The sequence below is a fragment of the Pan paniscus genome, chromosome X, assembly GCF_029289425.2.
Source record: "Pan paniscus chromosome X, NHGRI_mPanPan1-v2.0_pri, whole genome shotgun sequence".
Classification (NCBI taxonomy): domain Eukaryota; kingdom Metazoa; phylum Chordata; class Mammalia; order Primates; family Hominidae; genus Pan; species Pan paniscus.
In genome coordinates this window covers 25,727,980-25,741,611 of record NC_073272.2, presented here as the reverse complement: position 1 = coordinate 25,741,611, position 13,632 = coordinate 25,727,980, and the positions used below count along the sequence as shown (strand labels likewise).

The 13,632-nt window shown below is 40.7% G+C and overlaps 1 protein-coding gene across 2 annotated transcripts in view; it reads right to left on the bottom strand.

Moving 5' to 3' along the window:
* Nucleotides 1–1,357: 1,357 nt before the first annotated feature.
* Nucleotides 1,358–13,632, bottom strand: part of CXHXorf58 (chromosome X CXorf58 homolog) — a 31,817-nt gene continuing 19,542 nt past the window's right edge. The window contains exons 7-9 of one of the 2 annotated variants that reach the window (XM_055106807.1): nt 5,697–5,926; nt 2,443–2,590; nt 1,358–1,893 (exon numbers count right to left, since the gene is read on the bottom strand). In XM_055106807.1, the coding sequence (XP_054962782.1) occupies nt 1,834–1,893; nt 2,443–2,590; nt 5,697–5,926 (438 nt within the window). In that variant the 3' untranslated portion in view covers nt 1,358–1,833. Of the gene's footprint in view, nt 1,894–2,436; nt 2,591–5,696; nt 5,927–13,632 lie in introns of both variants that reach the window. The other variant, XM_003819577.5, reaches the window with a different exon arrangement.

Genomic DNA, 13,632 nt, shown 5'->3' with positions numbered 1-13,632 from the left:
CATGCTTGTAATCCCAGCTGCTCAGGAGGCTGAGGCAGGAGAATCGCTTGAACTCAGTAGGCGGAGGTTGCAGTGAGCTGTGATCGCACCATTGCACTCCAGCCTGGGCAACAAGAGCATAGCTCCGTCTCAAAAAAAAAAAAACAAAAAACATATGTGAAAAGTTTAAATCTATATGTTAGCTATTATTACAACTATGTGAAAAATATGTGTGCATTTAGACAGATTAGAAAGGTATAACCAAATGAAAACAGTTGTTATATTATGGTGATGGGATTATGCGTAATTTTACTTTTAAAAGGATTTTCGGTGATGTGGTTATATTATTTAATGTGAGTTAAAAGAATTGATAGAAGACATGATCTCTGGGAGCAGAAGCTAGTTGTGCCTTAATATCCACTACCATTTCTTTTATGACAACAGAATTTTAGTTGGGTACATAAATGCCCCAAACAAAAATACATTTCCCAGCCTCTCTTGGAGCTAGGTGTTACGATGAGACAAAGTTATAGCTAATGAAATATGAGAAATGGGAATCCTGAAACATAAAGAGTATGTCCTTCCTTTGTCTTTTCCCTCCATCTTGCTACCTAAAATCTTCCTTTGTTATTACACACACTATAGATAGAGTCTGATATGCATTTGATCAGATGAGAGACTACATCCCAAATTAATGAATGAAAACATGTGTGACTCATGAGGACAAATAGCTGTTTTTCCATTCAACCAGTGTCCAGTACAAGCTCTGAAAACAAGGGGCTTATCATTCCATTTTTGAATATCAAATGACAATGCATTAATATCAAAGAGTGAACATTTATGTTAAATATATTCCAGTGAGAATCATACACATTTACTCCAATATTCTTCATCATGTAAGAGAATATTTTAGCAGAGAATGAGATCCTTTTGTAGGTTGCCGTGCCTGAATTAGATCAGCAATCAACCTACACGTTTTAAATGTTAAGTAAAATTAAAAATTGGATCTTTAAAGTTCAATAAATTATTGCAGTTTAATTATCATAGCCTCTGTGTAAAGTCTGATATAATCCAACAGCCTGGATCACAAAAGAAATCAATAATTTATACCATATTAGGAATGACAATTTATCAATTGAAAATGAAATTGATAAATATTACTCCAAATAGACTTCATACTTGAAAAATATCCAAAATAGATTAAAGCAGACGCAACATTCTGTCTCAGGTGCTTCCAATGCTCAATAGTGATTAGTTATGCCATGTCATGCCTCCTGTAGCAATAAATCCATTATTACTTTTATTATCATTCAGAATAGGTCATTCACAAGCTGTTCTGTAAAAATGAATTTCAACTTTAAAAAAGACACTAGAAGCTGACTCAAAAGGAGCCTTTCATTCTGTGAATTCTAATATTTATGCTAAGTATGGCCTGTTCAGATATTTGTTTAAATGAAGGAAAATCAAAATCGAATAAAAGTCCCAGGGACTAATCTCTTAAACAAAACTGTATACTGCTAGTTCAAGGGCATCTAATAGAAAAAATTTGTTTAGATTAAAATTCTGTCAGTAAAAGAATTTGTTCCTATGGCAATTCAAAAAGGCTTAAAATATGTCACACATTTAGTTAAGAGAGCATACTCAGGACTTATTCTATGTTATTTTCCTTTATTACACATACTCATTATTTATAGACAGACAAGCAGATTGTTAAACAACTTTGGTTTTCTGTCAATTAACTGTTCATTATCATGATGGAGAATCACCAGCTGCCAAGTTTTGATACCAGGAAAATGAGTCCTTTTTTCTTTTCCCAGCTGACACTCTGACATAGATTCCTTAGTTTTCACAATGTCAAAAGATGGAGTGGAGATGATAGTTATCCTTTGTACCTGATGGGCCCGTTTTTGGTTCCTAGGCAGAATTATCAATAAAAGTAGGAAGTGTTATATATTTGGTTTTTACTACTTTATATTTTAATGTTTGACTATATTTATCCTCATCTCAAAATATTTACAGCGATTTTTTAAATTACAAAGTAATAACATGAATACATGTCTGTTGTAAATTCCTATGATGTAAAAGTATACTGAGGCAGACTTTATAAAGCATAGTTCTTAATAAGTTTAGATAGAAATGACTTCCATTTTGAAAAAACCACCATCAGAGATGTGCTGAATCAACAGTGTCAACATACAGAGAAAATAATTTTTTTGCCAACTCATGCTGATATGGATCCAAAACAGCTGGTTTTTATCAGAATTGCCACCAATATTAAGAATTTTTTTAAAAATGTTACCAAGATGAAATTCACTTTATACTATCTATGATAAATGTGTCAAATGTGTTTCAGCCTTGAACTTTAGATAAGGAAAATTTCATTTACGTAAGTACAGCTACTTTACAGACAGTTTGAATATTGTCCAAAACAATGAATTCAGTACAAGTTAAACTTACAGTCACCTCAGAAGTATTTTTTTCTTTAGCCAAATAAACTTTTCTCATTTTTTCAACTTTCATTTGAGCTTGCTTGGATCGACGACCCAGAAATTTAACTTGATTTTGCTGTTTGTAGGGCCGATATAGAGGTTGGACAGTTAAGTATGGACCCCTAGAAAATGTTTGTATTAAAAACAGAAAAATCACACAGAATAAAATATAAATGCAAAGCAAGTTCCAAATTTCATTAAAGCTTTCTCTAGCAAATATATCATAGACCTTAGCAACATTGGAGCAGCATTTCATGTAAGCTTTTAGGTTAAAGTTATCATTTCTGCTTGAGTTTACATAGCACAGTTCTTTATCTGGCACTTACGAAGGTGTACAGGTGATGATATTGACAGCAAAGATGATAAAAATTATAAAACCTGTTATCAATTTAAAATTAGCTTTCCTAGAAAATACTGTGTAGTAGCCATTTGAATCTTATTTTTTTACACCATATACTAACACAAAAAAGTATTACATTTCGTCCAGGCGCAGTGGCTCATGCCCGTAATCTCAGCACTTTGGGAGGCCGAGGCAAGCGGATCACCTGAGGTCAGGAGTTCCAGACCAGCCTGGCCAACATGGTGAAACCCTGTCTCTACTAAAAAAAAAATACAAAAATTAGCTGGGTGTGGTGGTGGGTGCCTGTAATCCCAGCTACTTGGGAGGCTGAGGCAGGAGAATTGCTTGAACCCAGGAGGCAGACTTTGCAGTGAGCCAAGATTGTGCCACTGCACTCCAGCCTGGGCGACAGAGCGAGACTCCAGCTCAAAAAAAAAAAAAAATTACATGTCATAATGGTTGGAAAAACAAGCTGTTTTTAATCAGTGCTGGGATCAGATGCTATGTCCATAATCCCCTTGTCCTTACCATTATAAGGAACATAGACTCACTCAGTTTGAAAATTTTCTTTGAAAAGAAAAGCCTGCCAGCACGGTGGCTCACACCTGTAATCCCAGCACTTTGGGAGGCCAAGGCGGGTGGATCACCTGAGGTCCGGAGTTCGAGACCAGCCTGACCAGCATGGAGAAACCCTGTCTCTACTAAAAATACAAAATTAGCCAGGCGTGGTGGCACATGCCTGTAATCCCAGCTACTCAGGAAGGCTGAGGCAGGAGAATCGCTTGAACCAGGAAGGTGGAGGTTGTGGGGAGCCGAGATTGTGCCATTGTACTCCAGCCTGGGTGACAAGAGTGAAACTTGGTCTCAAAAAAAAAAAAAGAAAAGAAAAAAAAGAAAAGCAAGCCCATGTGCAGGGGAGGTCAAAAGTGCCCGAGAATTAATATGTCCCTTCCTAAGCAACCCTTAACCAATGACTGATGGGTGTTGATGTATCAATACTGTAATTCCCCTGCCCCCTGTGGGATAATTCTGAGTTGCATGTTCTACATTGACTCTGACATTCCGGGGGGGAGATTAAGCTCCAGTTACCCACAGTGGTAACTTGCTTGCTAACACACACTATTTTGGCTGCCTTCCACTTTTTTACCCTCTCCCTTCAGTTGTTCCTGGGATCACCTCCTAAATCTCTGTCTCAGGGTTTGCTTCTGGGAGATGCTAAACTACAACTGCATTCAAAGATGGCTTTATGAAAGTATTTTTTCTCTTGAATTGATTAATAATTTGGCTACTTATTTGGCTCTTAAATTACTTATTCTTGGATACTCAGTAGGATAAATCCAAATAGCAGGGAGATCAGGATTATATATGGTGGCAGAGAAAATTACATCATTTATTTGACCTTGGTGGTAATAGGGTTAAATTCTATATTCAGTGCTCATATGGATGAGTTAGAGAAAATCTATTTCATGACAGACTGTGCCCTAAACCAGGCCATCTGTCTGGCAAATGTATAGCCTTGATCATAAAATATATGGGTTAAATTATGTTATTGGGTCAGAATCACTCATCTCTACTCCTGAAAAAAAATCCCCAGTATGTTTGCTTGACAGTGGGTCATCAGTGTCTTCTTCATGTACAAAGGGAGTATTTTTCATTTCAATTATAAGAGTGTGAAAATAGATTACCAGTAGGTCCTCTTACATATTATTATCTCTTTCTTCTTTTAAGAAAGCAGCTTAATTTGTAAATAAGATGGGCTAAGTGAGGCTTAGTAATGGAAAGAGAAAAGGAATATAATTGGAGTTGTTATATTCTGTCCATGTTGTTTCAGATCATAATAAATCTATTTTGCTACAACATCCATTTCTACAATGTGAACTGGCTCACATACTATTGGTAAAAAGGGGAATGACGTCACTCTAATTTATATGCAATTTATCTTAGGCAAGGGGAGCCAGAGTAGCAAGAATAGAATTATAACCTTCAGCAAAAAAGGAAAAAGCCCTCAGTTCTGTGCTGCATGGGCAAGGGGAGCCCTTTTGACTGTATTCATGAAAACAAAAATGAGCACCTGCATCAAGTGCTGTCTTCCCAGAGAGGCACACCCCACCCCCAACTCACCCTCGCTGCCCTCCACCCTACTCCTCCCCTACCCCCACTCCAGCCTTGGATGGCTCCTGGTTCTCAGCAGATCGCACTGCCTCTCATGTCCACTTAAAAGGCAACCATGCGGCCGGGCATGGTGGCTCACACTTGTAATCCCAGCACTTTGGGAGGCTGAGGTGGCCGGATCACAAGGTCAGGAGTTTGAGACCAGCCTGGCCAATATGGTGAAACTCATTCTCTACTAAAAATACAAAAATTAGCCGGGCATGGTGGTGGGCACCTGTAATCCCAGCTACTCAGGAGGCTGAGGCAGGAGAATCGCTTGAACCCGGGAGGCGGAGGTTGCAGTGAGCCTAGATTGCGCCATTGCACTCCAGCCTGGGCAACAGAGTGAGACTCCGTCTCAAAAAAAAAAAAAAGGCAACCACGCTGGCCTGGGGTCCCACTTCCATGTGCACTGTCTGCTCTAATGTCCATGCCCACTAACTGCTCTAATGAAAGAGTTGCCAGCATCTCCACTCTATGGTTGTTCATTTTTTTATATTTTCTGTGGCAGCCTCCAGCTACACTGAGCTGCCTGTCTGGTGGTACAAGTTAACTCCCCAAGTACCAATTGTCCTTTTCGTTAGTGCTCTGTTTACAAAATTGCATACATTTTGAGCAATCTGCCCCAACCCTATTTTCCCCATATATCCTATTATCTTTAGTGAGCTATCTGGCAGAATGTGAACATTTTCAGATATGCCCCTAGTATTGTAACCCCAGTGAAGAATCTGTTTTACCTAATTTCAGAAACAATCCGTAGCTGGTGCTTATGGATCTCTTGCGTTACTGGTCTCTGTAACAGAAACTTCATTTCATTTCGTAGACGGTTTGAGATCACTCCAGACTCTGAATAATGAACTATGTCATACATTAGCATTGTCCTGGGAATATTTTCAAGATTTAATTTGCGCCAGCTGTTATTTCTGCCGCCAGAAAATGCAGGGGCCTCATCGAAAAAACTGCGATACTGTAGGGAAAAAACAAGAATGATTAAGTTGGCCAGGTGCGGTGGCTCATACCTATAATCCCAGAACTTTGGGAGGCTGAGGCGGGTGGATCACCTGAGGTCAGGAGTTCATAGACCAGCCTGGCCAGCATGGTGAAAACCCATCTCTACTAAAAATACAAAAATTAGCCAGGCGTGGTGGCGTGTGCCTGTGGTTCCAGCTACTCGGGAGGCTCAGGCAGGAGAATTGCTTGAACTCGGGCGGCGGAGGTTGCGGTGAGCCAAGATCGCGCCACTGCACTCCAGCCTGGGTGACAGAGTGACTCCATCTCAAAAAAAAAAAAAAAAAAAAAAAAAGAAAAGAAAAGAAAAGAAAAAGAGAAAAAAAACAATTAAGACTGATTAGTTGGCCAGGTGCGGTGGCTCACACCTGTAAGCCCAGCACTTTGGGAGCCTGAGGCAGGTGGGTCACTTGAGGTCGGGAGTTCGAGACCAGCCTGGCCAACATGGTGAAACCTGATAGCATTAGGAGATATACCTAATGTAAATGACGAGTTAATGGGTGCAGCACACCAACACGGCACATGTATACATATGTAACAAACCTGCACGTTGTGCACATGTACCCTAGAACTTAAAGTATAATAATAAAAAAATACAAAAATTAGCTGGGCGTGGTGGCGCACACCTGTAGTCCCAGCTACTTGGGAGGCTGAGGCAGGAGGATCACCTGAGCCCAAGAGGCAGCAGTTGCAGTGAGCCAAGACTGCACCACTGCACTCCAGCTGGGGCGACAGAGTGGGACTCTGTCTCAAAAAAAAAATTGATTGGTTGTGGGTGCTCTAAAATGTTTTTAGACACATTTCTCATGGTTCCACTCAAATGTCACTTCATCCAAAAGGCATTCTTTGATCCCATCTCTGAATTTTATTGGGATCTCTCTTCTATGACTCTTTTTACTGACTACTCAATGTTTTAGTTATCTGTGTATGACTTAGCTCCCTTATTGGAAGGCAGGAGCTATGCTACACATTATCATACACACAGTATCATACTCACTAAATATTTATTTAATGCATCAACATTTTTATGGCAAATATAACTCAGATAAGTTAAACTCAGATGGGCCTAAAAATTAATGATAATAGCTATGTGTTCTGCATACCTAGTAGAGCTTGTTCATGACATGCTTGGGTTGAGAGGACTTTTTTTTTTTTTGAGACAGGGTCTCATCCTGTCACCCAGGCTGGAGGGCAGTGACATGATCATGGCTAGCGGCTTCAACCTCCTGGGCTCCAGTGATCCTCCTTAGTAGCTGGGACTACAGGTACATGCCACCATGTCTGGCTATTTTTTTTTTTTTTTGGGGGGACAGAGTTTCACTCCTGTTGCCCAGGCTGCAGTTCAGTGACACGATCTCGGCTCACTGCAACCTCCGCCTCCTGGGTTCAAGTGATTCTCCTGCCTCAGCTTCCCGAGTAGCTGGGATTACAGGTGCATGCCACCATGCCTGGCTAATTTTTTTTGTATTTTTAGTAGAGATGAGGTTTCACCATGTTGGCCAAGCTGGTCTCGAACTCCTGACCTCAGGTAATCCACTTACCTCGGCCTCCCAAAGTGCTGAGATTACAGGCGTGAGCCATCATGCCTGGCCAATTTTTTAATTTTTGTAGAGATAGGGTCTCACTATGTTGCCCAGGCTGTTGAGAGGACTTTTGCACAAACCTTTTTAGAAATATGAGTTCATCTCTAGTATGAAGTGGAGATTTTCACTATTTTCCTTTGGAGTATTTGTAGAAATCCCACTTTTCTTTTTTTCCAATTTAAAATGACATCAAATTAGGAATTAAAAACACAAATATATATCATCACTTTAACATTATAGTCGTGCATTTAAGAGCCAGGGATAGGGCAGGAGGAGCTACAGTGCTAGGAAACAGAATAACAAGAAGGCCTTTAGGGTATATTACACAGTCACATTCATGCTTTCAAACACACACACACAGATGCACATACACATACACTCTCAACACACACCCTCACACTCACATATACACATACACACTCACACACATACACACACACAGGCAATCCTACCTTTGCACCATTTCATCTTTTTTTTTTTCCTTTTCTGGAGAATGGGGTCTCGCTATGTTGCCCAGGCAGGTCTCAAACTCCTGGGCTCAAGCAATCCTCCGGCCTCTGCCTCACCAAGTGTTAGGATTACAGACATGAGCCACTGCACCCGGCCTTTTCAAACTTTTTTTTTTGAGATGGAGTCTTGCTTTATCGCCCAGGCTGGAGTGCAGTGGCGCAATCTCGGCTCACTGCAACCTCCACCTCCTGGGTTCAAACGATTCTCCTGCCTCAGCCTCCCAAGTAGCTGGGATTATAGGCGTGTGCCACCAGGCCCGGCTAATTTTTGTATTTTTAGTAGAGACAGGGTTTCATCATGTTGGCCAGGCTGGTCTCGAACTCCTGACCTCAAGTGATCCACCCACCTCGGCCTCCCAAAGTGCTGGGATTACAGGCATGAGCCACCACGCCCGGCCTCCTGTTGCTAGCTCTTCAGCTCAAAGATCACAATATAAATGACAGATGATCATCATGATTAGTGACAAATCATGTCATACCTTCCAAAGTCAGTGACTGGTCACTGTGAATCTGTTATTCATTTCACACACAAACAGCAACGTATATAGTTGTGTTGCATTTTTGTCTCCCAATGATAAACCCATGTGACATTTTACAAAAATGGAAAATCAAAAGAGGGAATTCGCCGTCAAAGAAACAAAAAGTGGTACCCCTTGAAGTGAAATTGGAATCAATCATACATGGAGTTCTAGAAGAAATAGGTGACTGTGGGAATGCTAACACTGCCATCATTCAAGACGTTGCAGATCTACAGCTAGAGGAACTTGGTGAGGATGAACTTATCAACATAAATGAGGAAAGTGGCTATGATAAAAAGATGAAGCTTTCCCAGTGGAAGTGATGCTGGCCAAAAAAAACTTCATACTGAAGGAACTCTGAGATATTTTGCAACATTTAAAGTGCAAAGAATAAAATGTTGGCAGCTGATCCAAATTTTAAAAGGAATATGACAATACATCAAGACATAGAAAAGATGCTTATAAGTTATACTAGAAGAACAAGAAGGCAAGCACTGTTTAAAGTACTCTTGGTAAGTTATTTTTTCACAGCTTTATTGAGGTTCACATACCATACAATTCACCATTTAAAGTGTACAATTCAATAGTTTCCAGTATATTCACAGTTGGTAAGATATTTTATGAAGAAACAAAACACTTTGTCTATGTTTCTAATGTTTTAAATTATAGTGTACTAAAAGTGTTCTAAATGTGTTGGGTTTTTTTCTTTCATTTTCCTATGTATTTATAACAGACAGCAAAAGAGTTTTTAATGTTTTGACAAAGAAGCTTGTTTTGTTTTGTTTTCAGAGATGGGGTCTCACTATGTTGCCTGGGCTACCCTCAAACTCCTGGGCTTAAGTGATCCTCTTGCTTCAGCCTCCCAAGTAGCTGGGACTACAGACAAAAAGTTTGAAAAGTCACAGGACAATCACAATTTTCCCCACAAATTATTAAGTTTGCTTTGCATGGTTTCAATTTGCTGGTCATTTTTATGGTCCTGCACTGCCATGCAAAGTAAGGCTGGGTATTTTTTTTCCTGAGTGAAGTAGTAAAATGGGTAAATATCATAGATCTGTCAATCATCTGCTCTGCCACTTATCAGATCTGTCTGTGACCTCAGGCAAGTTTTTTTGAGGCTTGTTAAACTTCATTTTTCTCATTTGTAAAAAAGGTCACATAATTTACAAACTTGAAGATGAAAGAAGATAACACACATGTAAAGTGCTAAAGACAGTGCCATACCCGTATAAGGACTCAAACGTCAACAATGATCTTATCTCTCTCTTCCAGTATGTCTATCTGGGGACTCCTCTCTATGACATTAATCCTTGACATGTTCACAATCTGAAAGTATGTGGTCTTTGTCCTTAGCAAAGATAGTTGGCATTTCCTGGTTCACTTCCCTAAACTCACAGTCTAAGACTCTAAAAGAAAGAAAACATAATTGGGAGTCTCTAAGGCACTGCATTAATTTCATGTTTCACACTGAAGCAAATGAGTGAATAGTTAAGGCTGTATACAGACATACCTCAGAGATATTGTGGGTCTAGTTGCAGACCACGGTAATAAAGTGGATATCACAAATAGAGTCATGCTAATTTTTGGTTTCCCAGTGCATATAAAAGTTATGTTTACATTATACTGTAGTTTGTTAAGTGTGCAACAGCATTATTTAAAAAAAAATGTACATACTTTAATTTAAAAATACTTTGTTATGGCTGGGCACAATGGCTCATGCCTGCAATGCCAGAACTTACGGAGGAAGAGCTGACAGGATCACTTGTGCCCAGAAGTTCGAGACCAGCCTGGGAAACATAGCAAGATCCCATCTCCACAAAAAGAAAAAAAATACTTTATTGCTAAAAATTGCTAATGATCATCTGAGCCTTCAGTGAGTCCTATTCTTTTTGCTGGTGGAGAGTCTTACCTTGATGTGGATGACTGCTGACTGATCAGGGTACTGGTTGCTGAAGGCTGGGGTGGCTGTGGCTTTTTTTTTTTTTTTTTTTTGAGACAGGGTCTCACTCTGTTGCCCAGGCTGGAGTGCAATCATGGCTAAAGCAATCCTCCCACCTCAGTCTCCTGAGTAGCTGGGACCATAGGGGCATACCATCACACCTGGCTAATTTTGGGGCGGGGGGTAATTTTTGTAGAGACAGGGTCTCCCTATATTGCCCAGGCTGGTCTCAAACTCCATCTTCAAGAGATCCTCCAATCTCAGCCTCCCAAAGTACTGGGATTACAGCCATGAGCCACTGTGCCCAGCTCATGAATGTTCTCAATAGCATCTAGAATGGTGAATCATTTCTGGATTTTTAAATTTTACTTTACCCAGATCCATCAGGGGAATCATTGTCTATGGCAGCTATAGCCTTATGAAACATATTTCTTTTTGTTTTTTTTTTTTTTTGAGACAGAGTCTTGCCCTGTCACCCAGGCTGGAGTGCAGTGGTGCAATCTCGGCTCACTGCAAGCTCCGCCTCCTGGGTTCACGCCATTCTCCTGGCTCAGCCTCCCAAGTAGCTGGGACTACAGGCGCCCACCACCACGCCCGGCTAATTTTTGTATTTTTTAGTAGAGACGGGGTTTCACGGTGTTAGCCAGGATGGTCTCGATCTCCTGACCTTGTGATCCACCCGCCTTGGTCTCCCAAAGTGCTGGGATTACAGGCCTGAGCCACTCCGCCCGGATAGATTTAGCATAATTTTTAAGGGCCCTAAAATTTTCAGAATGGTAAATGAGAACTGGCTTTAAGTTAAAGTTACCAGCTGCATTAGCCCCTAACAAGAGACTCAGCCTGTCCTTTGAAGCCAGGCATTGACTTCTCCTCTCTAGCTGTGAAAGCCCTAGAGGGCATCTTCTAACAGTATAAGGCCATTTTGTCTACATTGAAAATCTGTTGTTTAGTGCAGCCACCTTCTACAATTATCTTAGTGAGATCTTCTGGATAACTTGCTGCAGCTTCTCCATCAGCACTTGCTGCTTCACCTTGCACTTTTATGTTATAAAGACGGCTTCTTTCCCTAAACTTCACGAACCAACCTCTGCTAGCTTCCAAAGTTTCTTCTGCAGCTTTCTCACCTCTCTGATCCTTCATAGAAATGAAGAGAGTTAAGGCCTTGCTCTGGATTAGGCTTTGGTTTAAGGGAATATTGTGGCTGGTTTTTCTTTTTTTTTTCTTTTTCTTTTTTTTTTTTTTTTTGAGACAGAGTCTCACTCTATTGCCCAGACTGGAGTGCAGTGGCGCAATTTCGGCTCACTGCAAGCTCCGCCTCCTGGGTTCATGCCATTCTCCCGCCTCAGCCTCCCTAGTAGCTGGGACTATAGGTGCCCGCCACCATGCCCAGCTAATTTTTTGTATTTTTAGTAGAGACGGGGTTTCACCATGTTAGCCAGGATGGTCTCGATCTCCTGACCTCGTGATCCGCCCACCTCGGCCTCCCAAAGTGCTGGGATTACAGGCGTGAGTGGCTGGTTTAATTTTCTATCCAGACCACTAACACTTTCTCCATATCAGCAATGAGGCTATTTTGCTTTCTTATCATTTGTGTGTTCGCTGGAGTAGCACTTTTAATTTCCTTCATAAATTTTTCCTTTGCATTCACAACACGTTTAACTCTTTGGTGCAAAGGTCTAGCTTTTGGCCTATCTCAGCTTTTGACATGCCTTCCTCACTAAGCTTCGTCATTTCTAGCTTTTGATTTAAAGTGAGAGGCGCATGACTCTTTCACTCGAACACTTAGAGGCCACTGTAGGATTATTAATTGGCCTAATTTCAATATTGTTGTGTCTCAGAAAATAGAGAGACCAGAGGGGAAAGAGAGAGATAATGGAATGGCTGGTTGGTGGAGCAGTCAGAACACATACATTTATTGGTTAAGTTTGCCATCTTATATGGGCTCAGTTTGTGGTGCTCCAAAACAATTACAATAGCAACATCAAAGATCACTGATCACAGTTCACCATAACAGATATAATAATAATGAAAATATTTGAAATATTGCAAGAATGACCAAAACGTGACAGAGACACAAAGCAAGCACATGCTATTGGAAAAATGGCACTGATAGATTTGCTTGATGCAGATTTGCCACAAACCTTCCATTTGTGAAAACACAACATCGGCCAGGCGTGGTGGCTCACGCTTGTAATCCCAGTACTTTGGGAGGCCGAGACGGGCAGATCACCTGAGGTCAGGAGTTTGAGACCAGCCTGGCCAATATGGTGAAACCCCGTCTCTACTAAAAATACAAAAAAATTAGCTGGGCGTGGTGGCACATGCCTGTAATCCCAGCTACTCGGGAGGCTGAGGCAGGAGAATCGCTTGAACCCAAGAGGCAGAGGTTGCAGTGAGCTGAGATTGCGCCATTGCACTCCAGCCTGGGCGACAAGAACGAAACTCTGTCTCAAAAAAAAAAAAGTATGTAACTCAATGGTTTTTAGTATATTTACAATGTTGTGCAACTATCACCACTGCCTATGAATATTTCAGAATATTTCCATCACCCCAAAAGAACCCCCAAATTCCTTAGCTCCCTACATATAAAAAGCCATATATCACATGATTTCCTTTATATGAAATATCCGGATTAGGCAAATCCGTAGAGACAATGCAGACTGGTGGTTTATGGGGCTGGAATGATGCAGGAATGGAGAGTGACTGCTTACTGGATGCAGGGTTTCCTTGCGGGGTAATGAAAAGGTTCTGGAACTAGATGGTGGTGATGCTTGCACAACCCTGTGAATGTACTTAATGCCCCTGAATTGTACACTTTAAAATGGTCAATTTTATGATGAGAACACATGGACACATAGAGGGGAACAACACACACTGGGGCTTACCAGAGGGTGGAAGGTGGGAGGAGGGAGAGGATCAGGAAACAATAACTAATGGATACTAGGCCTAATACTTGGGTGACAAAATAATCTGAACAACAAACCCCCTTGACACGAGTTTACCTATATACAATAACAAACCTCCACATGTACCCCTGAACTTAAAATAAAAGTTAAATTAAAAAAAAAATTTTAAAAGAAAGTTCTAGTGCTTGGGCATCCGAAAATAAGTTTCAT